General features: G+C 41.4%; 1 protein-coding gene across 7 annotated transcripts in view; it reads left to right on the plus strand.

Annotated features, from left to right (window-relative positions):
* Nucleotides 1-27586, plus strand: part of sema5ba (sema domain, seven thrombospondin repeats (type 1 and type 1-like), transmembrane domain (TM) and short cytoplasmic domain, (semaphorin) 5Ba) — a 210072-nt gene that overhangs the window by 74703 nt on the left and 107783 nt on the right. For all 7 annotated transcript variants that reach the window (XM_011489256.3, XM_078939655.1, XM_020713350.3 and 4 more), the window contains exon 3: nt 17067-17294. In XM_011489256.3, coding sequence (XP_011487558.1) covers nt 17114-17294 — 181 coding nt within the window. In that variant the 5' untranslated portion in view covers nt 17067-17113. The remainder of the gene's footprint in view (nt 1-17066; nt 17295-27586) is intronic.

The following is a 27586-nucleotide window of genomic DNA, read 5'->3' on the forward strand; positions in this document are numbered from 1 at the left end:
CTGTTTCTGAAATGCTATAAGCATTAAGATGAGCTTATTGTGACCCACACATCACCACTTGTTACCAAAAGGAGAGAAAGTATCTTCTCCATTAATTTCTGTCATTTCTCCAAGTGTTTGTTCTGCCCATTTTTTGTCCAGACACCCATGAGGCCTGTGTTGCCCCCTGCCTACCCGCATGTTAGTGTCATCATTAAAGAGATTGGTGGGGTTGTGCTTTTCTGTTGAATTAGATGTGGCTAATATGTCTTTGACTGCCCCCCGCCCCCCCACGGGATGAATGAGCAAGGTGGAACAGGATGGGAATATGGCAGCAATGTGCTTCCATGTGATTGTGTGTACAGGTTTGGTTTTTACTTCTTAGTTTAATTTATTTTATTTTATTGGTTAAGCCATTAAAAATAATGAATTAATACAATGAAAAGGTTCCAAAAGACAGATATATCAAACCCACTGCAGATATTAAGGAATACATTGATAAGAAAATAAAGAAAAAGAAAAGAAAAGACGATGTGTAATCACTCATGATCATGAATATACATATCTGCAGTTGTGCATACAGGACACTCACATGTCACATTGGATTGATTCAATTTAATTATTATCAAATAGAGTTAAATATAGTTTAATTTGTTGCTTGAAAGGGAAAGGGAGGAAGCAGATTTATGATTTCACTCCTGTTGTGTTTGTGTCATAGTTGCTATGATCGGATGAAGTGCAGATTATTAATCAAGAAACAAAATTAATTATCCACAGAAATTTTTACATAATTCTTACACAATTTTAGTAAACAGTAATAGGATCACACTTCATGTAACAGGTATGTAATACTCTACTCATTGATGATCACCAGAATGCATTATCACATTAATCCAGGACTGTATTTTCTGCTCTATAAACTTTAGAGCCTTAGATTTTTGCACACAATGGCAGTGTGCCTTATAATACGGAAAGCCTTATATATGGATTTTGAGAACCCATGAGCCGCCAATCACCCAGACGGCGCCCCGTCTCTGTTGGGTGTTTATTGTAACAGGGCTAACATGTAGCGTGTAGCAAACAAGTGCTAGAGTTACTGTGAACACAGTTAAAGTCTGACTGACGGATTTTCTGACTCTTTTGTCTCACTTAATGTGTCTCATAGATGGCATAAGTGGGAAAATAGACTATTTATTGACGGTGCCTTAGAATCCAGGCAGCCTGTTTGGCGGAAAAGCATTGCTGCACATTACTTATTGATTTCAGTGAACATTATTACATCTCACACGCCGATTAGCTAAAATATAGATATATATTTAAATATTGGAATTTGTTTGAACATCAAATGACCTTTAAGTCATCTCATCTTCCTTTTGTGAAACAAAATTTTCTTTGTACATCTTCTTGAATTTATGGATATTGAACATTGTTTGAGCTTAAGTGCTTAAGCAAGAAATTCTAACCAACAGACTCATCAAATGAATGTCTTACAGCGTCTGTTGTCTGAAAGTAGGAGTCTTTTGTGAAATCACTTGGAAAAATTCAGGTTCAACACATGTTACACACTCGTATTTTCCTTTTGAAATTTAGTGTCAACTTTAACATGTTCAGAAAGGCCTATGATACAGAAAGAGGTTGGACAAAGAGCTGTGCAGCTAATATGTAGACCAGTGTTTTTCAACCAGTGTGCCGCGGCACACTAGTGTGCCGTGGGAGATGGTCAAGTGTGCCGTGGGACATTGCCCTCATTAACCGGTTTAACAACATTTTCCATCTCCAGGATTTAATTTCTTTGTTCATCCCTACAGGCCCTGATAAAACACAAAGAAATTGGGAATATGAAAGATCGTAAAATACTTTTTTCTTTGTGTTTATTTGATTCTATTAAATACATTTTGATAAGAATGACGGTACCACGATTTAGCCGCAGCTTCAGCTGCGTTAGGAAAAGTTCCGCCCCTTTAACTGTCTCCACCAATCATTTTTGGGATCTTAATCACATGTCATCAGTCTGACCAATAAGAACTGGTTAAAGTTTTCCCTTCCTTGTTCTGAATTCTGTTGAAAAAGTCTTTCAGTTTTAACAAAAATACCAGCTAAAGTTCGTCTTTTGCGGTGTAGTTTTCCACAGAATCCGGTGTCAGACCGTGGAACAAGTGAACAAAACAATGAAGCTCAGAGACGCTAGTCTCTATACATTCGGCGGATTATTGAACTACATCTCCCATGATGCATTGGGTTAAAGTGACAGTGTGAGCATCTGGGCGCACAACTCTCTCCTATTAACGTCGTGAAACCACAACGACGACAAATCAAACAGTTTTTAAATCTTTTAACTTAACTTTTATTACATCTTAAAAAAACAGCTGCAGCTTCCAGCTTTTTCTGCCATAATTATCACAAAAATTCACTGAGATTATGGAGGGACTGTAGATCGATACAGACCGAGTTTCTCCTTTTTATTTTATTTTTTTGAATGCCGGTGTGCCGCCGGATTTTTGTCAAGGTTGAAGTGTGCCGTGGCTCAAAAAAGGTTGAAAAACACTGATGTAGACACTTTACCCAAGAGCAGAATTGCAAAAACAGATTAAACTGATGTATGTGAAATAAGTTCTGCTCCACTGTCTTCTGCCCAAAACCTGCTCAATTTATGCTCTGAAGTTGGTGGCATCAATCCCAGGTTTAGTTCCTTCCGAAAATGGGTTTTATTTTTGCCCGTTATACTTCATTTCTGTGATACTTTGAATTCCTCTGAGGTTTTAGATGAGAAAGTATTGCTACTCCTCTACAATAAAAAGCTAATGATGAGCCCTGGGAGTATGTAAGAAGGCTGAGCGGGAACAACACATTTTTCATTCAGTTTAAGCTCTGGAGGGTCTTAACATGAAATACTGCTAAAGGATACTTAACAATGATGTCTAATTACTTCAAACTAGTAAAAGAAAAAGGAAAGAAATATGTCCCATCTGGGAACTTGCTGCAGCAACACTTCTTTCTGTGGTAGCTGGAGTCATAAATGCATCTAAAAGTAGCAAAGTTTTTTTTTTTATAGTTATTTGTCCCCCTTACCTCCTTCGGGGCATCCAGACTTCCTTCTTCATCATCATCCAAAATGGCATAAAAAAGGCAATTTATTTACACGCGTGGGAATTTGCCCCACAGAGGAGCAGGAGCTGTTTAATGGGTGCAGTTACGGACTTTGACGAGCATGCAGGAAAGGATTGTAATTTGAGGCACCCTCCTGGCGAACTGTTTGGAATTTAAGAGGCAACAAAGGTGTGGTGAACTCTGGAAAACTCCCATTCTAGAACCGTCTCCACTGTGCAACAAGTAATAGGTAGGGATAAAAGGGAGACAGGGCATCGAAGCATGAGTGATTAAGAATGACAAATCCACTGAGAGGCCTTGGTTTTAGAAATATAACGAGATTTCAAAGCAGATGATGACAATTTATGAATAAATGCATAGATTTTTTAGAATTGGAGTTTTGGCCTCTTGCTACCCTTCTCTCTTTTCATTTTTTAAAAGACCACTCCTTCACCAAGCCTCACGGCTGGCACAGTGCAGTCGGGCAGGTAGCTCCAATTTGCCTGGCTTTGGTCTTGAATTGCATACAACAGTTCACCCATGGAGACCCGATCCATAAGCCGCAGACTGCAATGTTTTTGTGATTACATTCAATCTCAGTTGGGTTTTGGACCCTTCAGCTTAGAACTGGCAGAGTTTTTGTGACTTTAACACACCCCTCACTCCACCTCAGCAGTGATTGATAGTACTCTATGTTCTCTTCTGCTTCATGCCTGAGTTGTTCTTTCTTCTAATAGTTGCCACTTGAAGATTTACCATAAAAACTCCCAAAATGCAATAATATGATAGAACAAATGGTTTTACAGTATTGTTAATGAATTCACCTATTTTTCAGGCTACAACTCCCTACACAGTATAATTCGCAAATGCCAAATATTGCATAGTAATGAAGAAAAAACTCACATAAATGACAACAGTGGTGCATTTTGGACTGAAAAGCTCCTGGACTCCATTTTTTCCTTCCATGTAAAACAAAGTCAGAGTGCTTTGAGGAAGAGAGGGATTTTGAACTGGTGTGATTGGAAACATTTGCAGATAAGCTTGTTTGGTTGAAATGTTTGATTTAAAGACACAATATGTGCATTCAAAAAAATGACATTTTCGTGTCTCGCAAAGCTTCTTTGACTGAGGTAAAGAAACAAAAAGTAACCCATCCATTCATTAGAGGACATTAATTTGGAATCATATGCAGTACAGTCCATGCATGTTGTTTCATAATGTAATTCACTCTTTGGTGCTTTTCATTGTCTGAAGCACTTCCCTTCCCCTCCCCGTGTTGCATCATCCGGCAGTCTGCCATCCAGCCCCACTTCTAGAGCTTGTTGATATGTGAACACAAATACACTCAACCTGGTTCCCAGCTGCTTGACTACTAACTTGCCGCTCTGTTGCCATAGATACGAGTTGGCATTGGCAGGGACTTACAAAAGCCGGCATAGAAAAGGTCCAGGTTTACAGACTACCATCTGGAATTTTTTGTGTTTGTGTCAAGGCAGCTTACCTTGCAAAAAAAAAGAAGAAAAGAAAAGTCATACAAAGAATGCAATTCTAAGGAACATGAGTCCTTTTTTTGCAGTCTTAAAATGAGAACATTGTTGCAGCTCTAGGCTGTTTAAAACTCGGTGCAGTGATAGCATAGCGACTGTACAGGAGATCCCTTTCATGTGGCGTTTATTTAATTTTTGTGCATCTATTTTTTAGTGCACTAAGCTGTCTTCCAAAGATTTGACTTTAAAATGTACCAATCAGCTGATTATGCAGCTCATTATGCTGATGTGTGTACTCATTCTGAAAGGATCTTTTTCTATGACATTTAAAAAAAAAGGTGTGTAAGATTCAGTCAAAAGCCTTTTTATTTTTTTCAAAAAACTGGGGTGCACGCTTTAATACAGTGCACCTTATCTATAGATTAATTCTGGTTGTGTTTACCGATGTTGAAGTGATCTTGAAAGGTACAGGGCGGTCTATCAAAATGGTTGTTTGGGCGCTTTGTTCGACTTTTTTTTACACATTACTAGCAAGGTTGGGAGTTAGCGTAGTCACAGTAACCTTTAACTTAGTGGTATCAGTTTTGTTTTTAACATGTCGGAAATAAGGTTGGGAGTTACAAGTATTATTACAGGTGCTATAGTATATGTGCTGTGCTATAGTATATAACGTATAGTGCATTACAAACAAGTTCTGAAATCCTGGGAACACAGTTAACAAAGTATGAGGGATAAATGGACTTATGTCTGACTCTTTTGTCTTACCTTGTAAATCGGTGTGCCTTATATACGACATAATCCGAAAGATTAAAAAAAAAAGATTTTTTTAGAGGCGTGGCTTCTGTAAGGAAGGCAGTAGGAAACATTTAATAATGACAGTCTAGCTTTAGAAAAAGAGAATAATGTTTCTCATTTTTGTTAGTTTTACTCTGCTGTTTGGTTGTGGTTCCATACCAGCTAGCACAAACTTAAAAGAAATGGAACAAAACCAGAAATGTTTACATTTACATTTAGTGTTGTTCTTGTGAGATAAAAAACCAAACAAGGGGTCGAATGAAGATGTATTCCTTGTTCATGCCAATCACAATCTGTCTGTATTTCAATATAACTCCATCATTTTCAACTAAATTAGTCACCCTTCAAATAACCCGTCAAAATATTAAAGATGTCAAACCCAAATTTTGTGAATTTTCTATACTTCAGAACACTTCAGAACAAGACCAGGCAGACGGCTGGATCCAAATGCAGCAGGTTTATTAGCTCAGCCAGAAGTCCACAAAGCAAAGACAATATTTCGCACTGAGCTGAGCTCAGTGTAGAGTTTAAGTATTCTGTGATGAGTGAACGAGTCAGGTGTGATAGAACTCAGGCGATTTCCCCCTTGGTGACCAGAGGGGGAAAAAGATCTCTGACTTCTGACAGCAACTTCAAACTGAAAACAGTAAGATTTTGCATGACCAACCAGCAAAACCCTAAAACCCTCGGTGGTAGGTGTTGTCTTTTTACACGATATTGACAAAAATGATGGTCCTAGTCATCCGCTAGTTCAGATCAGCCCTGAACTTCTAACAAACTGACTACATTTGATCAACTTACTTTATCTGATTTCTGATTCTTTGTGGAAGTAGCTGCATGTCTCATGAAGGTAGCTTGCTCATTTGTATAGATTGTCCCAGTTCTTTCTGAGAAACGGCGGTTTATCCTGAACCCAGCATGATGGGAAATTGAATGGACTCTGTCTGGGGGTTTTGATTGGCCTTATGCCTCATGTATACACACACGTTTGCGGGCGGGCTCGCACACACACTCGCACACAGAAGTTGATGTTGACACACTGCAGGCATCAGTTCTGCCCACACGCTGTGACCCAAGATGGGGCAGAAGCAGGTGTCCGTTTCAGAGCTGACATTTTTTTGTGTTTGAGAAAGAAACTTTTAAACTCATTGTGTAGTCTTTTTCCATCTTAGTTTCTGCCAAAGATAACTCCTCATTCAAAAACATAAACTTGCTTTTTGGTTTACTTCCTGCTGCTTATCTGGTTCTAACAGTCTGGCTGCAGAGGCTTTGTTCTTCTGAACATAGATTTTATGAACAGTGTTTTTACATATTTTGCTTTTGCACTTCTTATCTCAGTAATTTGCCCACTACACGCAAACAACTTTCAAAGCTTTCACCCAGGTTGAAAATCATTCAATATTCTCCAAGTTGACAGTTCTCAAAGACAACAAAGCTTTTGGTTGTGGCCAGGTGAGGCTTAAACCGAAGAGGTAAGGACTAATTTCCATTTTTCCTTATTTGACTATCCTAACAACAGCCTTATTTATTTTAATATTCAAGTCAGAGCTGAGAAATGAAAGAATAAAAACACCTAAACTAATCTCTTATTTCTCAGAGCTGAGAAAGGCTACTTCAGGAAAGAGTTGAAACGGACTCGAAAACTGATAGCGTATCCCACTTGCCATATTTCACACATTGTAAGGTGTCGCTTTAAAACAGGCCAATGGAAGTAGCAAAATTTGAGTCCCATGACTGACCACATGAATGAATGAATAGGACAGTATGCCAACAGTTTGCAGATCATTGCAGAACAAAGTCACTTAAGGAAAATAGGTCTTTTAGTGTTCCCAAACAAAATAAAAAATATCCCCTCTGTTTTTTACTGATTTATAAATGTATTAATATTTTCAGGCTAAAACCACATAGAGTGAGTGAATTCACTTCCTGCAGCTTCTAATTTGCCGCATACAGCAAAATCGGGTGTTGAAGCCTGCCAATAGGAGCTTCTGCGTTGGGATTTGATTTGCTTGTCTGCCTGAAAGCAACGAGATAAACAACACTATCAGATCCAGGTGGACCAAGAAATGAGGAGAAAGATAAATATGTTGTGGTTTCTGCATGTTCTGAGGGAAAAGTCAAAGTATACACACCGACAATTGAGGATGATGAGCCAGGCAGACAGTGATGAAGCAAAAATGACATTCTGTGTTTTTGACTGTCTTGACTTCAAACACTCTAAAGTGGCAGTGGTTTTAAAAGAGGAAGGACAACAAAAACAACAACAAATCTGTCTTGCAGTGGTGCCTGGCTGCTCTATTGTCTCGCCCTATTAAACAGATAACAGTCCTGTCAGGTTGTTTTGAGGTTTCAGTGTGGATAACACACCTCAAGATTCTCAGAGCAGAATGGTCTCTTTGTGCTGAAATATGTAAAAAACAAAATGTCTCATTTCATCTTCATTTTTACCTCTATCCTACGGTTATCTACTTTTAGATATAGGTTATAATTTATCTATGTATGCAGTAATATCTATTATGCTATATTTTTTGTTTTTTTAGAGGCTGCAGACTGTGTATTGACTAGTTATTGGAGTATAATTACGCGAAATAAATATACACAAGTTTGGGTATTGTTGTATTTTGCAATAAAAATTGTTTTTACTTTTAGCATTTCCTTCTTTCTTCCTTTTTAACCAGAAAAATGTGAGAGAAGGAAAACAGGAAACACCAAACTAAGAATCATTCAATATAAGTCAATATAAATTCACACAAGAAGTAACTTTTGAGAATAAATGTTCTTATTATTAATGTCAATTAAAATGTTTAAAGATCGGTAAACATTTTGTCATGGTTTAGCTGACTTAGCCGACCCAAGTGCTGGAACCCGTAAGGAGACTCGACAGGCACTGAGGTGAGTAGAAAAAGGTTTAATTTTAACTGCAGGAATAATATTGAGTCCCAGGTTCTTCTGTGAAGGCCAGAGGTGTTGGTTGGAGGGTCTTGGCGGCGACAACCGTATGATCCGTGATGGTAGCCAGGAGGACTATGGAGCGAGAGGTGGACAGCAACCAGTGGAGTAACTCGTGAGGGCGAGATCCTGGAGTGACACAAGACAAGGTAATTAGTCGAGGACAAAGGCATGAACAAGAATCTAGATGAGGCCAGGAGATGCACCGTGGGAGTACAACGAACTAGCGTTGATTACAGGTCCGAGGTCTCCTTAAGACGGCTGACGAGGTTGAGGAGGCGCAGCTGGAGGTACCAGGTGTAGCTGATGAGGGGGAGGAATCTGCCAGAGGCACCGTAACAGTACCTCCCCCACAACGACCGCCTCCAGGCGGTCCAGGGCGACGACCAGGATGGGCGGAAAAAAAATCGTCAATGAGAGAGCGGTCCAGTATCAGGGAGCGGGAGACCCACGACCGCTCCTCCGGGCCGTAACCCTCCCAATCGACCAGATACTGGAAACCGCGGCCCCTGCGCCGAACGTCTAAAACCCGACTAGCCGTAAAGGCCGGGGCCCCGTCGATGAGGCGGGCGGGTGGCGGGGAAGCGGACGGCGGGCAAAGGGAGCTCTGGCGGACAGGCTTGACTTGGGAAACATGAAAGGAAGGATGCACTTTGAGGGCGGCAGGCAACTTGAGGCGGACACAGGTGGGGTTAATAACTCGCTCAATGACATAGGGTCCAATGTAGCGTGGAGCCAACTTACGGGAAGTGGCCTGGAGGGGGATGTTCCTTGAGGAAAGCCACACCTGTTGACCAGGTTGATAGGAGGGACTCACCACCCTGTGACGGTTGGCGATCTGGCAGTTGCTCTCCTTGGTGCGGAGGAGAGCCGCCCTAGCCTGGTGCCAAACGTCCTGACACCGTTGAAGATGGAGTTGGACAGAGGGCACTGCCAGATCGAGCTCCTGAGAAGGAAACAAGGGTGGTGAGTATCCCAAAGAGGCTTCAAAGGGTGACATACCCGTAGCAGCAGATGGGTGATTGTTATGGGCGTATTCAGTCCAGATGAGATGGTCCGACCAGTCACCCTGGTTTTGGGCCGCCAAACAACGCAGGGCGGCCTCCAGCTCCTGATTGGCCCTTTCGGCCTGGCCGTTGGATTGGGGGTGATACCCCGATGAGAGGCTGATGGAGGCTCCGAGGGCGGAGCAGAAGGCCTTCCAAACCTGCGATATAAATTGCGGCCCACGGTCGGACACGATGTCGGTAGGTATTCCATGATGCCGGAAAACATGATTAACCAGGATGTTGGCTGTTTCGGTGGCTGTGGGCAGTTGAGCGAGGGGAATGAAGTGAGCTGCTTTAGAAAAGCGGTCGACAACATTGAAGATGACAGTGAAACCCTGAGAAGGAGGCAGTCCAGTGACAAAATCAACGGCTATGTGGGACCAAGGTCGACCGGGTGTGGGAAGCGGATGCAGATGACCAGCAGGCGGTGAGTTGGATGACTTAGCTCTAGCACAGGTAGTACAGGCTGCAACGTAAGCACGCACGTCGTCCTCCATGGAGGGCCAATAGAAGCGTCGTTTGAGAAGCGTGAGTGTACGATGAACCCCACCGTGGCAGGCGATTTTTGATGAATGCCCCCAGGTGATGACGTCAGACCTGAGGTTATCGGGAACGAACAAAGTTCCTGGGGGACAATTGATGGTGACCGGTTTCTCACCTTGGGCCTGTTGCACCCTCGTCTCAATATCCCACGTGAGGTTGCCCACGAAAAGGGAGTCTGGAATGATGGAAGGCGTAGAGCTCCCCTCCGTGGTGTTATATTTTCGTGACAGGGCGTCAGGTTTGCCATTCTTACTGCCAGGACGGTAGGTGATTGTAAAACAGAACCTGTCAAAAAATAAACACCAGCGGGCTTGTCTAGAATTTAGTCTCTTAGCCGATCGCAGGTAGGCCAGATTCTTGTGGTCTGTCCACACAATGAATGGTTGTTCAGCCCCCTCCAACCAGTGTCTCCATTCCTCCAAAGCCAGTTTTATGGCCAACAATTCTCTGTTGCCAACGTCATAGTTCCGTTCCGCGGGACTGAGTTTCCTGGAGAAATAAGCACAGGGTTTGAGCTTGCTGGATGGAGATTCACGCTGGGACAGCACGGCTCCCACCCCAGAATCAGAGGCATCAACCTCAACAATGAACTGCTTGTGAGTATCCGGTTGTATGAGGATGGGGGCGGATGTGAACAGTTCTTTGAGTTTCCGGAAGGCAGAGTCTGCTGCGGGGTTCCAAACATAAGGCACTTTAACGGAGGTGAGCTGAGTGAGAGGAGCAGTGATGCTGCTGTAGTTCCTTATGAACCTTCTATAAAAGTTTGCAAAGCCCAAAAACTGCTGAAGCTTTTTACGTGACACAGGAATCTCCCATTCAGAAACGGCCTGGATTTTAGAGGGGTCGGGTCTGATTTTGCCAGCCTCAATGATGTAACCCAAAAAAGAGACGGAATCTACATGAAACTCGCATTTTTCTGCCTTAACAAAAAGTTTGTTTTCCAACAAACGCTCGAGGACTAAACGAACATGGTGGCGATGTTCGGCGGCGTTGCTGGAGTAAACGAGAATATCATCCAAGTAGATAATAACAAAGCGATTGAGGAAATCGTGCAGGACGTCATTGACTAGACGCTGAAACACGGCAGGGGCGTTGGTGAGGCCGAAGGGCATGACGAGATATTCATAATGTCCGAGGGGGGTATTAAAGGCGGTTTTCCATTCGTCCCCCTCTCGGACCCTTACGAGATGGTAAGCATTGCGAAGGTCCAACTTGGAGAAAATGTTGGCACCCTGGACAGAGTCGAAGACAGAATTAATAAGAGGAAGGGAATATTTATCTTTAACCGTTATTTGGTTGAGCTCGCGGTAGTCGATGCAAGGTTTCAGGGTCTTATCCTTTTTCTCAACGAAAAAGAACCCTGCACCGACTGGAGATGATGAGGGTTGGATGTGACCGATTGAGAGTGCTTCCTGTATGTAACTCTCCATGGAGAGTTTTTCAGGTCCCGAAAGATTGAATAATTTCCCTTTGGGGAGGGAGGCTCCACTGAGGAGCTCAATGGCGCAATCATAAGGCCTATGAGGTGGTAAAGCACAAGCCTTCGATTTACTGAACACGATTTTAAGGTCATGATAGCATGATGGTACCCTTGACAAATCAATATCCTCATTTTCTGGCGGATTAGCAATAGTAGTGGAAGGAATAGCAGAGTGCAGACAATTGGCCATGCAATACGTACTCCAGTTGATAATCCGAGAATTAGTCCAGTCGATTTGGGGGTTATGGAAACGTAACCAAGAATACCCCAAAATGACTGGGGTTTGGGGGGAGTCAGTAATAAAAAACTGATGGTATTCACGGTGATTGCCAGAAGAAATTAGCTGGATGGGTTCAGTACGTGAGGTGATCTTAGATAATTGTTTACCCCCCAAACCAGCTGCCTTAATAGGAGTGTCGAGGGTTTCAACTGGTAGTCTAAGTTGACGAGCGAGGTTAGCATCAATAAGGCTGTGTTCAGCACCCGAATCAATAAGGACGTTGAATTCATGGACTTGGTTAAAACTAGAAAACTTGACGGGTATAAAAAGGAAGGGCTTAACGGAACCTTCGGCCAAGTCCCCTCGTGACCTGTCACTTAGCGAGGGGATGGGGGAGATTAATCGTTTTGGACATTGTGAGACGATTTGGCTGGCGTCTCCGCAGTAAAAACATAAACCATTAGTACGGCGTTTAAGCCTTTCTTCAGGGGAAAGCTTGGAATGTCCTATCTGCATAGGTTCATCAGAATGGGGACTAGGGGCGCTGGTGCCAGCAGGCGCTGGTTGTGAAAACAGATGAGGACGGGGAAAAAAGTCACGAGAAGATCTGCGAGGAGTGAAACTTCGTTTGGTCTGGCGCTCACGAAGCCGAATATACGATCGGAGAGCCGCTGACACTAGTTCTTCAAAATTATCCGCTTCAGGTTGGGTACATAGATGATCCTTAATCCCCTCGTTAAGAGACTGATAAAAAATTCCCTTGAGGGCTATGTCTGGCCACCCTGCTTCTACTGCCAAAATGCGGAAGTCAACGATATGGTCACTCACCGAACGGTTACGCTGCTTGAGGCTGAGTAACCGCCGGGTCGCTTCTTCCTGTTTGCGCGGCTGGTCAAAAACAAGCCGAAACTCACCAATGAACCGGTCGAAGGGGAGATGAGTGAGGGGATTAGAGGCTAGGAAGGCCTGGGCCCACTGGAGAGCTTTACTGCGAAGAGAGTTGACAATGAGAGAGATTTTATGCTGATCGGACTGATAGTACCTGGGTGCCTGAAGGAATAGGAGCCGGCATTGTAGCAAAAAGCCGCTGCAGGCTTCAACATCTCCGTGGAACGGCTCCGGTTGAAGGCGGATGTTTTCGTCTGACGGAGAGGAAGTGACGGCCAGAGTGTTGCCGGAAGCAGGAGGTGAAACAGAGGCTGTAGGATTTGAGGTTTGATCAGTTAAATTGGTAATAGTCCGAGTAAGATCCTTGACATGGGAGACCAGATCCTCCTGAACAGACGTAATGCGGGTGAGTGCGTTGGAGTGGAGTCCCAAAAAGATACCTTGTTGTTTTACGGCATGTCGGAGGCCGTCCGGGTCAGCTGGGTCGGGAGTTAGGCTAGTTCGTTCCGTCATGGTTTAGCTGACTTAGCCGACCCAAGTGCTGGAACCCGTAAGGAGACTCGACAGGCACTGAGGTGAGTAGAAAAAGGTTTAATTTTAACTGCAGGAATAATATTGAGTCCCAGGTTCTTCTGTGAAGGCCAGAGGTGTTGGTTGGAGGGTCTTGGCGGCGACAACCGTATGATCCGTGATGGTAGCCAGGAGGGCGATGGAGCGGGTGGTGGACAGCAACCAGTGAATTAACTCGTGAGGGCGCGATCCTGGAGTGACACAAGACAAGGTAATTAGTCGAGGACAAAGGCATGAACAAGAATCTAGATGAGGCCAGGAGATGCACCGTGGGAGTACAACGCACTAGCGTTGATTACAGGTCCGAGGTCTCCTTAAGAGTCTGCCGGCTGACGAGGTTGAGGAGGCGCAGCTGGAGGTACCAGGTGTGGCTGATGAGGGGGAGGAATCTGCCAGAGGCACCGTAACACATTTTCTTCAATAAGCACATAGTCTGGCAAGGAAAAACCTGTCAAGGAGGATCAGAGAGGCAGAGAGGCTGTACGCACAAAAACTGAACAGTCACTTCGTGTGTGAGAAAGATTCACGGCAACTGTGGCAGGGGTTTCGGAAGATCACGGACTATAAGCCCCCACCCTCAACAATGTGCCAGAACAACCGCTCCCTACCAGAAGAGCTGAACAACTTCTACGCCCGGTTCGAAGTTAACAACTCCACACAGGCACAGATTCTCCCGCTGTCTTCCAGCGACACAGCATTGCAGCTGTCAACCGCTGAGGTGAGGATGGCCTTCTCCACCATCAATCCACGCAAAGCGGCCGGCCCAGACAACATCCCTGGACGGGTTCTGAAAGTCGGCGCGGTGCAACTGAAAGATGTCTTCACAGACCTCTTTAACAACTCACTCACTTAAAAACAGTCTTCCAATAACTATGGACACTTTACAATTTGCATACAAAGCAAATCGAACCACAGAAGATGCCATCTCCATCACTCTCCACCTCACACTGTCACACCTGGAGAGGAAAAACCCCTACGGTAGAGTCCTCTTCATCGACCCTAGCTCGGCTTTTAACACCATCATTCCATAGCAGCCGGTGGAGAAGCTTAGGCTAACAGGTGTGGACACGGCATCCCGCAAGTGGACTCTAAGCTTCCTGACAGACAGGCTGCAGACAGTCAAGATCGGCAGACACACATCCAGGCCCATCTCAGTGAGCATGGGCACACCACAGGGGTGCGTCCTGTGCCCACTGCTGTTCAGTCAGTTCACGCATGACTGCGCAGCTAGAGGCAGCACCAACCACATTGATGAGTTTGCAGATGACACAACACTCTACAGAGTGGACTACAGCAGCTGTTCTCGAGGGTTGATAACTGCAACTCACCCCCTCCCTGCTTGATATGTCTGAGTTTCTCCTTGTTGGGATTAATAAAGTTTCATTCAACAGTGGTGGGTCTCATAAGTGACAATGATGGGTCTGCTTACAGAATGGAGGTGGAGCAGCTAGCAGTGTGGTGTAAATCCTATAACCTCCAGATCAACGTGGACAAAACTAAAGAAATGGCGATTGACTTCAGGACATCTGGAAATCACCCCCACTCACATCTGACCATAAACGGTGCTGCTGTGGAGAAGGTCCACAGCGTCATGTTTCTGGGGGTGCACCTCACTAACGACCTGTCCTCCTCCACCAACTCCACAATAGTCATCAAAAAAGCACAGAAGCGCCTCCATCCCCTCCGGAGACTCAGGAAGGTTGGAGTTCCAACACCTCACCTCATCACCTTCTACAAGGGCACCATGGAGAACATCCTGACACAGAGCTTCACATCCTGGTTTGGCACCTGCAAGGTTCAGGACAAACAACGACAGGATTGTCAGGACTGCAAGCAAGATTGTTGGTGCACCTCTTCCGATCCTGGAGGAGTTATTCGAGCAGCGCTGCCTACGCAGAGCAACTCCATCATCAGGGACCCCCAGCACCCCTCTCATGGACTGTTCTCCCTCATGCCATCTGGGAGGAGGTTCAGGAGCATCAGCTGCAGATCCAACAGGATGCTAAAAAGCTTCTTCCCCCAGACTGTGAGGCTGCTGAACGGACTGTCCTCCTCATGCATTCAGGCTCTCACAAACTCTACCCTCCACACAACGCGAAGACGCAATACATGGACACAGACTCTAGCAACCCCCCCATAAACAACACTGCTGTCAAATGCACATAGTCACTTTCACACTGAATGCTGGTCTCTATTCTATTTCATTTTTATCTTATTTATTTCACTTAATTTTTTATTCATCGTATTTTTTATTCTAGGATTGTTATCTTATTGCTATTTTTTTATTATTGCTGTTTTTTGCACTGTCATGCTAGTGAGAAACAACATCTCGTCTCACCCGTGTATTTCTTTGCAATACTATGTGTGGAATGACAATAAACCAATCTTGAATCTGGAATCTGGGATCTCTAAGCTTAAACTTCTGTAACTACTCCACAAATATGATTGGGAAATCTCCCAAAGTAATTTTTTCTGGTTCTCTTTTTTGCAGATGACTGTTATCTATTTGCGCATGCATTTTTTTTTCATTTTCTCTACTTTTTCTTCATCTGTTTTTCTCCTAGTTTTTCTCTAATATAATCCGAATAGAAAATTTTAGTCAAGAGAACAATTCAGGTTAATTTTACGCCCCCTTGTGGATCTGAGATGTAACAGGAGCCTACAAGTCTTAAAAAGCTCAACGCTGGATAAGGTTAAAACAAAATGACAAACATGTTGAATTGCTGTTTACTGGATAAACCTTTTAAATTGCCAAGAATGTACACTCGGGTATAAAAGAAGACACTTTTATTTGCTCTTTCACAATGACATTTTTTTTTAACAGTGGGTCTTATTTTTCTTTGCTGTTTGTCAAATAAAATCTTTACAAGATGGAAGATTTTAGTGATATTTTGTTTAAAAAAAGTTTATCGTGTTGCAAGCTACTAACAATATTATGTCGCAATGACAAACATGCCAACAATGTGCTTTATTTACTGTGGTTATCCACCTCATACAAAATGATTTCTAATTGATTTCAGAGCTTTATGCTTGATTAGCAGCTCAGCCAGGCTAATAATCTGTTATTGATTGAAGCATGACTGAAAAAAAACACACACACAAAGAGACCTCCGCTAGATAAAGTGCTTTGAAAGTTGAAGCTTCACCTTTTTATTCACTTTAATAATCTTACACCTTGCTATGTTAACATAAAAAATGATAGGTGGGAAATGATGAAGTGCTGTTGTCTGCTCAACACTGTGGATTCATAAGTTATGACTCCGGGAGCAACATTGTCCCTGTGTGACTGTGTGTCTATGGGTTCTTTTAGTGTGAGCTTCTTTCTCCGCTTGCTCAGTCGGCTTGCATAACATTTGAATATTGAAGTGGGGGGAATTGTGGGAAATCATTTGTGTTATGAGATGTATCACTTGCAGTGAAAATGTCACGGATCGCAAAGCGCCAGACTTGTGCAAATATTTTTTTACAGCATATTTTTTTCAAGAGTTGCAAATTTTAAGCTGACTCATTTCTGCTTTGTTGACTTTTGGAAACCTTCTACCCCTTCTCTGCAATTCCCTACAATTTTCAATTATTAGTCAAACATTAAATGAGACATACTCAGCTTAATTGGACATTTTAAATGATTATCACAAGGTCAGAGGTTATGTACTTTTTTTTAGGAAGCGCACTGATGACTTTGTTTCCTAAATGTTTGTCTTTCACATACTCTGCAAATCCATATTCTGTGCTTTCACTCTCAACGTTCTAGTTTACTCAGCTTTTTATCCTTCCAGTCACCCTATCTAACATCTTTTTTTTCCCATTCCATTGAGTTTCTACAAAAACTTTTCTTTTTGCATCTCCTTTCATTCTGTTCCCTTTCTTTTGTGCCAGATTCTGAGGAGAAAGCCCTTAGGATTTAGGAGTCTGAGGATGAAAATGATTTTAAAATGACTCAGGGTGTGTGTTTCTTTTCTTTGAAGCCTGGTGTAGATATGTCGCCTTGAGGTGCTGAAGTCGTCTCTTCTCTTTTCCAGCTTTTTTCCAGAGGCCCACCTTGGCAGTTAGAGGAGAGGTCATCACCATGACAGCATCCTCACTGGAGCCACGCCCCTCGTCTGTGGCTGCCCTCTTCCTGCTCCTTCTCTTACCAGCTGTTTTTGCACAGAACTCTGCTGTCCCAACGACTCCTACCCCGCCTTTGTTTAATCCGCGGAACCGCCCAGAGTGCACAAAAAAAGAGCATCCAAAGGTTTCAATTCAAGGTTGGTAAACATCGCAATTATGTCACGTTCTGCCCAAAATGGTTATTTATGTGCATAACACAAAAAGGTTTTCTTGTTGGGTAGTCGATTCACAATGTCTTTAGCTTATTAGTTTTACTCAACAAAGTATCTTAACCCTTGAACATCAGAGATGTCGCCGGTGACACCTAAAAAAGACCAGCTCTTTGACATCTTGCAAGTCTTAAACCATTTATGCAATCAACATGAATCAGCTGATTGTGACGTGGAAAAAGAGTGGCTTTACATATCGCCTTCGATATGCAATGCTTTACGTTAGTATCAGAGCATATATCAGGACTTTTCTTTGCTTCAGAACACTGGAATTACGTTAATTGCGTAAACGGTTGAAGAGTTCCTGTAGTTGAAAGAAGGTTAACTCTGAAGCTGAAGTTCTGCTGTTAAACTACAGTTTTGTCCAGCCCCTATTTCATTAGTTTTTTTTTTTTAATAATTCTGTTAATCAAAAACTCAAAAGTAATGGCTGATTTTGATTATTTAATTTTCAAGAAATTTTAATTTATTGATACTTTTGAACGTTTCAAGTCATTTCAGTGAGCATTGTGGACTTTCTTTCTTTAACTGAGGGGTACCAACAATTTTGTCCACCACTGTATCCGTCTACTATCACTTTCAAAGTAGTAATGCTCAATTCTGAGAATGCTCTTTCTAATACGTTGTCTTTACCCTTACCCTTCTATCAGCCAATGTTAGGCCCAGCAAAATTTTGACATTGGAAAATCTGACCCAACTACATCTGTATTTAAAAAGCCCTGGTAAAGGCCAAGTGTGCACAAATTCCCAAACCTAGACGTTAAAAGCATCGTCTCTCTACAGATCATTTCCCATACAGCACGTGGATGTATGGCTGATGTTTGGCCATCGTCCGCCAGATATTTAACAATATTTTCATCAAGTCGTATGAAGAGTTTTTGCTCATTGGCAAAATGTCACCAAGATTTTTGACCCCTTGATTTAAAACCAACGACTATCATGAAATTGATTTTTCCTTGAATTTTCTTCCAAAATCCTAAAAGAAGAAAAGATTTGGCCCCCCAGCTAAGCGGTGAACATCAATAGGGAGGATTGCCCACTTGATCTTTCTGTCCCACTCTCCGTCAGTTTGCTTCACCATGAAGATGCATCTCTAACTTTTAAGGCACTCTTTGGGTTTTTCCAAAACATGTGTCTAGGCAGCAGAAGAGGTTTTGTCTGGCTGTATTTTGACCAACATCGACAGGTACATGCTGAGAAGAGTGTATAGATGGAAAACAACTTTGGAATCGTAGTTACTGTAAGCTTTTATTTTTTCAAAAAGGTAGATCAATAAATCTATTCTTAATGACTGACCCACGGACGTTTAAGGACCACAGGCCAACATCTAAGCAACATCTTGCCAATGAGCAAACAGGCTCCAATTTATAGAATAATCTTGACTCCAAATTCTTTACATTTTTTTAAGTGTTGCCAAGTTTACCCAGGTTTTCTTTTTTTTTTACAAAGGTTTTACAGTTGAATCGGTTTGTTGGTTGTCATTCATGCATACACCATTTGTTTTGATTGTAGTTTACTTATCAGGGAATTCTTTATACTGGTCCTTTTGGGGAACGAGAAGACAACTCTTTAAAAAAGGGAAAAAAATGTGTTTCTTTCAAGCACATTTTTTACATCTAAAGACCTACTCTGCTGATCTTTTGATCTGTTTCAGAAGCGTTGTGCCGTTTTTAGCCAGAATCAAACAACCTGACATTTTCTAGAACATAGTTTCCACAGTTTCTTCTCAGAAGTTCACTTCAAGTTTGCCTCTGAGTTCACATAAATGTAAAGCGACCCCGCCCCTTTCCCCCTCCTCTTTGCAGACCAGAGCACCAGCTCTTATTCAGACAGCATTTTTTCATTTGCTCCTGATTCACAACAATTTCATGAAAGAATTCCTCAGAAATGTAATTTTGATCTTATTTCTCCTTATGCATGTCCTCTATATTCAGAAATGGCACAAGAGAATGTTAAAAATACCAAGAACACAGTTTTCATCTGAGTGGGTCTTTAATGAAACTTTACCTTCAAGTAGATTTATCCTAACATATAGATGACACTAAATGATGACTGTCAATTTTGTTTATTTTTTTTATTTTTTGCATCTCAATATCTCATGCTATGCACATTCATTTGAAATATTTTTAATACAAAGTCAGGTCTCCTAATTTAACTTCCAGAAAGTGATATAGTTTAAAAAATAGAAATTTTAAATACATTACAGAGATTTATTCCTAATATTCTGGTTATCAGAATGTTATCCAGAATATAAATATTTTAGGAATATTACAATTTCCCTCCTCAAACATCATCAACACTGATGTAAATATTCAAGTAAAATGATCTCATCTCTCAGCCACAAGAATTAGGCAGAATTAGTCTGCCTTAAGGCCTTTAATGACTCTCTTCAGGTATAGTAAAGCCCTTTCTTTAAATATTATGTGTTGTTATGAATGTGATGTCAAATGGTTTTGTTGGTTTTCCATCAGCAAAAATCTCTGCATCAGGAAAAAAAAACGTTTTTGTAAATAAAAACTCTTAGTTTGCACTTATTGACGTCAACACAGCTATAAGCAGAAAGGCTGATTGATGTTGAAAATGTAGTGTAGAACACTAGCTGGTGCTCACAATCTTGGTTCTAACTGTAGAGTGGTCTGTGATACCACATCTTCTTCACACTGAGACAGCTTTGTGTGCAGAATCCTAGATATGACAGAATAAAAGGTAACCATGCACAGAATTGTTGTTTTGGAACATGGCAGATTGTGTTTTATTTGTCAGGAGTGGCAGAAAAAAGATTGCTGGACCAAAAAGTGTTTCAAATACACAAACAAAAATTGGGGAGGAGATCATAACTCTTACAGAAACACAGAAAAAAAGCATCCTAAAGCACAAGTTACTAAAAGGTCATCTACCATTAGTTTTTAAAAGGTAAACGTCTTCAGGTGACTTTTTACAAACTTTTTCTGCCATGCAACCATCCTGAATGAATACAAGTTATTAGAGAAAACATCCTACAAAGTAAATTTCTTCGCTAGACAGATTTTTTTTGTTTTATTAATTGATTTACACAAAAGATGTTGGTTCTCTTATTCTTTTTTTTCTTTAGACTTCAAAAGATCCACTTTTTTTCAGCTCCCAGCCAAGCAAAACATTCAAATGTGTACTTTTTCTTCCTCACAAAGACAGGCTGAGGTCACCTGAATCCTGGGCCCTTGGCCCCGTCCTCCCCACTCCAGATGTCCAGATAAGCCAGTGCCTCACTTCAAAGGCATGCCACTTGATAATGCCTCTCATGGTAGCAAGCTGCGGGGCCACTGGCCTGTCAAAGCGGGCAAAGCTGGACATTATGTGAAGGCAGCCTATAGAAAAGGCCTACACAATGAAAGTGCCAGCAAGAACCTGAGATTAGCCTCTGTGATTGATGAACATTTTATAGCGGCTTGCTGGAGCAATGCAGCAGTCCAGTGGAGGAGACTACAGAAAGAGCCCAGAAGATTTTTCGGTAGATTTCTGAGCGCATAAGTGTCTACCCAGGCTGCAAAAGTGCATACACCTATAATCAAACGTCTTTTTTTCTCCCCTGTGTCTGAATGCAGGTATTCATGTCTGACTGGGTTGTTTTGAAGCAATTTGTGTCACTGTGTGATGAGACTTAATCCAGAAAGTGCATTTGTGTGCAGGGATAAGCCAGCCTCAGGCCCCGAATGAGAAGATTTCCCAGCTTGAAATGTTATTCCTGAAAGCTGTTTGACTTTTACTCTGAAACATCTTGGAAAAATTCAAAAAAGTTCAGTGGAATCTGTAGAAATTGTCTCTACTCTTGTTGAGAGTTAAAAATCCTTAAAACGTGTGAAAAATGTTACTGACAGTTAGCATGTTGTTTACAACACATGGGTTCTGTCTGAATTTCCTTCCTTCTCCCTGCTACTACAAAACTATTTAGTGTGGTACTATCAAGTGACCTCTGTTTTAAAAGGAATTCGGACGCCTTGCTCACTATTTTTCTGTTAAAAACGGCAAAATGTCGTCACAGATTTCCTAGAGTAAAAACCCAATATTATGAACATTTTACAAACACCATTTAGGCATCCACTGTGTTCTGATAACTGTAATATTTTAAAAACAAAATTTTCACATGAAAACTGTCTAAACGCAACACATTGTGGTCTATACCGGCCAATCTAGTGAGCATCGATTTTTGCAGGGATTTTGCAGAGACTTCTGGGAAATTTCTAGGGCACTTGATTTTGGAACTGCAGATGCGAACAGCACTACAAAATGGCAAACTCCTACTACTACTCACTACATAGTGCACTATGTAATGAGTAGTAAAAGGAATTTGGACAACACCAATGTGATTCTACTGTCTCAAAACATGCTTAAAAGTCCAAACTTTTTTTAAAAGTTCATGAACACTACAGATTTATTTTTTTTCAGTTTAAAAATGTTTAGTTTGAATTTAGATTTAATTCTGTTTCTTAAATGCTTTTCTCCAATATTCCTTTGGGTTTATACCAACCTTTAAAATATTTTTCGTCAGTTTGTTTGCTTGCGGCCATGCTGTAGGACACAGTTCAGATGTTTAATCAAACATCGCTAATGAAGATGCTGCTGATGTCCGTCTTGCCCTTTCGTTTTATTTACATCCCAACAGGCATTATGCGCAACTGTTTCATGTCACTCTCCCCGTGGTGCAGGGATACAACACTGTAATCACGTAAGCTCCACATACAGGCACACTCTGTACGAGTTGCCAGCCCATGATTTAGATGGATGATACAGCCCCTCAGTGGGAGGCTGCGGTCTGATAAGGGTATGGCATGGGGGTCAGCATCTGGAGAGGCTGGAGCCTTGACAGGAAGTCTGTTTTATGGAGGTGTTGTGGTTAATGATATGAGGCTCAAAGAATGTGTTTATGAGTAAAGGGTCAACGCGGATTGTAAGAAAAGATTCATAACTTCATCACACCGAGGGAGGCAATATAAGCATCCTGATGGTCCTAAAGGGAATGTGTGTGAAGAGAAGTAATGGCTGGTCGGAAGAACTCTGGGTCAGGTTTCACCTCATTCTTCTTGGAGCAGAGGGAGAGTTGTCTGGTAAATTCAATTGCTTCACACTGTGAGACATCTGCTCAAATCACAGCTATGTTTCTCTAAAGACATACAGCAAAAGAGGAAAAGACACCCCTAGTTCTATGTAGTTTACAATTGACAAACCTTTTTTTTTAAACTACTTTTTCTTTCCCTTTTTTATAAAATGATCGGCTCTCACTTCTTTTAAATTTATTCATTTTCTGTGAAAGGCAGAGAGCATGTCTGGCAGAGTTGGTTTGCTGGCTCGTATCTTCTAGGTTCTGTGAGGAACCGAAGGTGTAGGACCCAAAAGGACATATAGAGCTTGCGACTTGAGCTAAAATCTTTTAAGTCGTCTCCGTTTATGAGTTGTGGGTAGGACTGTTGCCGCTCCCACTTCACGGGATCTATCTGTTAGCTTACAGCCCCTCACAACCCGAACCTAGCGTAACCAGGGGGAAAAAATGGCGAGCAAAGAAATAGCTGTCCAGTTTTAGTCTGATGAGGAAAAACGCAGATGGATCTAGTCTTCTACAAGAATAGAGTGGAGCAGGGAGCTTTTGGCCTGCCGATTGAATGATTAACTTGACAACTACAAGTTTTTTAAGTGGAATGTTTTCTTTTCTACTGTATTACAATGATTTGAACAAAGAACTACTCAGAAGTTCAATTTTGAGCCTAATTTTCTTTACATGTGTCTTCCGTAACCAGAAAACTGCCACAAGATCATGATAGAAACGCTGTTTTCATTGCAGTGTCTTTAATATATAAATTCAGAGCATTAAAAAAAACATGTAGAACGGGGGCATCATAGGATGACAACAGCAACTGCACGAGGTGAGACTGTTGAGACTGACTGCAAGGAAAACACACACACACACACACACACACACACACAAAAACAATTACCAAGAAAACACAACTGAGAACAAACTAAAGCAGACAGCACCATCCTCTCTGGCTTCTCACAGGGAGCATGCATATTCCTGCTTACTTTTGGATTCCTAAACATGAATGGCATTGTGTGAGCTGAAACTGTGATAGCAAATCTGTGGGTGTGTCTGTAACCATCAATCAGGCTTTCTGAATGGACCTAAACATGCTGCCGCGTTCAGCTATTCCTCCCCAGTGATGGTTTTTTTAAGAGATTGAATGGCATTTCACAGAATGAAGAACATTTAACGGCATTATTGCCACTTTGACTGAAAAGTGAAAAGCAGCAAGAAAATTGCTCTCTTTGCTTTTCGGTGTCCATGCTGTCTCCCACGCTCTGGGTTATTATTGACCCTTTCAGACAGACGTGCTTCTGGGAAAATTATCGTCGGATCCAGATCCCGATTATTTTCTTTTTTTTAGCTTCTGCTTTTCGTGATTCACCCATTTTGTCTGAAGGACGTCTGCTCTGTAACAAGCTGTCGATGTGGAAGCCTATTGGCCAGAATGAGCGTGATTACTCTACAGCAGGTCACTTAGGGTCATCATATTTTAGCTGAAGAGGGTATTTAAAAAAGATTACAAGACTGTTCTGCTTCATGTGCTGCTGTGGAAGAAGGGGAAGGTAAAAGGAATTGATATCATTTAAACATTTTTACCTTTATTCTCAATTTCAATTCAGAGATGTATCCTAGGTTTAATGGATTTAGCTACAACTTTCACCAATACTACCTCATTAAATGCAGTTTAGAAGCTTAAGTAATGAGGTTGTTCAGTTTTTTATCTACAAATGGATTTCATCAAAAGCCTTGGCACCTCTGTTTTACACATGCTTTTTGTCTTCTTTTTGAGGCATTATTCACAAAAAATGAAAACTTTTTGTCTAATGACATATTTAAAGTCTTTTAAGTTGCAGCAGCTCATGCAAAGTCTGAAAAAAGGCATACACAATCCACTACAGACACATCATCGAACCAATATTTTAAAGATCTATTGCCAAATGTTTTAGTTGGACACAAATTGCAATTAGATTTCTGAAGAAATACGGCGAAATACTTACAAACTATTTTCAAAACTCCTTTCCTGTTCACTAAAAAAACTGTAGCAGCTTGTTTTAAGTCACAGTGGAGCAGAAGGCATCTGCTTACAAACAATAAGATGGCAACCCTGTTTTATTAAGCAGTCAGCTAAAGGGAAATAGATTAATCCGCTTACACAAGTTCAGAAAGCATGAGTAAAATTGTTTAAAATAAATACATGCATTATTAACATGTTAAAGTCCCACCCTGATCTTCTATTTTCAAAGTGTTCCCAGTGGCCCTTTGATTATGATTATGTCGTTTTTTAGCCAAAATCCCAAAAACTCTAAGCACAGTTTCTGTAGAGCATCAGTGGTTTATTAGGAATTTGCCTCTGACTGTTGGTGCAGAGACACCCCCCCCCCCCCTTCCTATCACCCATAAGTGAGAGCTCTCTGTTTACACTCTCTTCCAGCCTAACATTACTGATGCAACAAAAATGGTGAGCAATATTGGAGGGATGCAGCTGTGGAGTTTTGAGCCAGATGAGAATAACTAAGACAAAGTCGGGACTCAGTGGCGGCATCAGAATGGAGCGGAGCAGGGGGCTTGTGGCCCTCGTCTGCTCTTGATTCACCGCAATTTGGATAAAGAAATACTTCAAAATTCAATTTAAGCTTAATTTTCTTTATTATTGTCCGCCGTCATCAGAAAAGAAGCCACAGGACCATGTTAAAAGTATCATAAAACGCCATTTCCATAGGAGTGGATCCTTAAAATGAATGAGGAACAAACATGGCAACATTTATGAAAGAACGAGCTAAATTAAATATCAAAAATTATTGCTGAAACGTACTTTTTTTTAAAAAAGTATAATTTGATTTATTGACCTATTTTTGTACTATCTCCTGCATTTCCTTCTTCTTTCGGTTCTAGCGTTTCACGTCAGATCTTGGAAAAAGACGAGTAGCACTTTAGAATAATGTGCTGCATATGTGGTTTGGATTGTAATCTGGGAGTCTGACTATCCGTAAGTGCTCTCATGGGGAAAAAGCTGCCAAAATGTATTTCACTGATGAAGCACTGTGAGAGCATCGCCCTTTTATATGCAAGGTAAAGCTTTTCAGGCAGCGTTCATAAAATCTGAAAATAAAATAAAAGTAAACTTCTTTTTTTCAGTACGCCTACTCTGCAATGCAGAATCTGCTTTGCAGCTGGTCTCTTTCTTATGTATGTATCTGTTTTTCCCTGTCAGTTTTAACCAGAGTGCAGTGTGTCCTGTCAGAAGCTTTGCCTCACCTCTGAAATGCAGACAGACAACCTTTCCAGTCACTCACTGAGAGGCTGTTAGCCTCCTGGCCTCAGCGCCGTTGCCTGTATGCCGGCTGCATGACCTGATCTCTGCAGCCTTTTTCTCTGCCCTGCTCATAACCTGCTGACCCCTTTATCCAAGTTTATTGGAACAGGAAAAAAGAAAAAGGCAGGGAGGGAGGGATCATGGCTGCATAGACAGAGAGTAGGGCTCCACTGAGCCATGGCAGACTTTATCAAACTATCACCGGCTGTAACCCGGCCGCGCAAATCAGAGCTTTTCAAAGCGATAGAGACTGACATGCGAGGAAGAGGGCAATATAGAGACGATCAAACTTAATTTAATGTGCCTTAAAAAGGATTTCTGACCAGTCCAAGCTCTAAAAATGTTTGACAGCACAGGGGAACCTTTCTTTTTTGTTAATAGGGAGAAACTGTAGCATAAATGATCCCTTAGCACAACAATGCGCTTACTTTAAATGGTCATAAATCTATCCAATAGCTGATCTATTCCTCAGCCAAACATTTATTCTAACACAATTGGCATTTTCACCTTTTCATAATGTTGTCTGTGCTAATGAACGCAGAATGCCATCAGATGTGTGGTAATTGGCACCGGGGGGTGATCCTTCATTCATGGAATCACCTGCCAAGTGGGAGGGAGCGGTTGATCTTCACGTGACCCGTTCCGAAGCGACTGCGATGCCCCAAAGACAGACATTTTTTAATATTGCCTTTTTGCTCTCATTTTCATTTCCATTAGTGAAACTGTGTGTTGCCTTGTTTGCCCTGAAGGGAGATGATAGACAGCTACCTTTAGCATAATGTTTGTCATTCACAGCTCATTAGACAGCAGCGTGCTTGAGGGGAGAAATCAACGAGGGGCCTGGTTATTATACTAATGATAAGAAAGGGAAATTTTTAGATGTAAAAAAGTTGGTAAATTGCACATTTTAGCTTGAAAGTTTCATTTTAGTTTTGGTATTGACTGGATTTTATACATATAGGTTTGATTGTGTTGCACAAGTACATTTGAAATGAATAAGCATTTGCGTTGTCATTCATATAACTACACAAAAATGTAAATATGCACCAACATCGAGAGTAAAAAGCTTTTTATTTCAAGTGACATGGAGCAATGCACATTGATACTTGATTGGACCAAAAGTCAATTAATAATTGCAGCTTATTGTGATTACTGTGTGCAATGCAGTGACATATTTTTGAATTCTCTAAGAAAACAAAACTTGTCTTTTGCAATGATGTCTACATATTTTTTCTTTATTAATCCAACTTCCTTACTGCTATTCTGTTTTAATGCTTTACTCAGATTTCAGTCTGGTTGAAGAAACACTTTAAACCCAAGATAAAATTTGTAACTAACTATCTGTTTTTCCAAAACATGATAATAAAAAAGTTTATAAAATACAAATAAATAAAGTCAGACGAATGTGGTTGCATCCATGAAGCTATTATGAAGACATAGCTTCTCATAGACTCCTGTAGAATTTTTGTCAGCCTTTTCCTGAAACAAAGCAATATTTCTTAATTCTTTAACAAAAGGTTATGCTCCACATGCTAGTGGCACAAGTAAACTTTTAGTAAACTAACTACTCAAAACAATAAACATGATCAGAAAGTTTTGCAGTTGTATCCCAAATTTAAATTACCATGAATATTCATATACAAACTGTAATTAGTGTTATTTAGTTATTAGACCTTATTACAACACATCAGTCAGCCTCACAGAAAACAACCAGACATCGATTCGAAGGTTTTAATCCTTTCCTTTGACTTTTTCTCTAAAACTTTTCTATCTTTTTTTTTAGTTCAAGCTCTTAAGATGAAATATTTTTATTACATATTTGTGAGTGGGAAGCCGGTCTGTACAGCCAGAAGG

Source organism: Oryzias latipes, chromosome 21 (assembly GCF_053564925.1).
Source record: "Oryzias latipes strain Hd-rR chromosome 21, Olatipes_Hd-rR_3.1".
NCBI lineage: Eukaryota > Metazoa > Chordata > Actinopteri > Beloniformes > Adrianichthyidae > Oryzias > Oryzias latipes.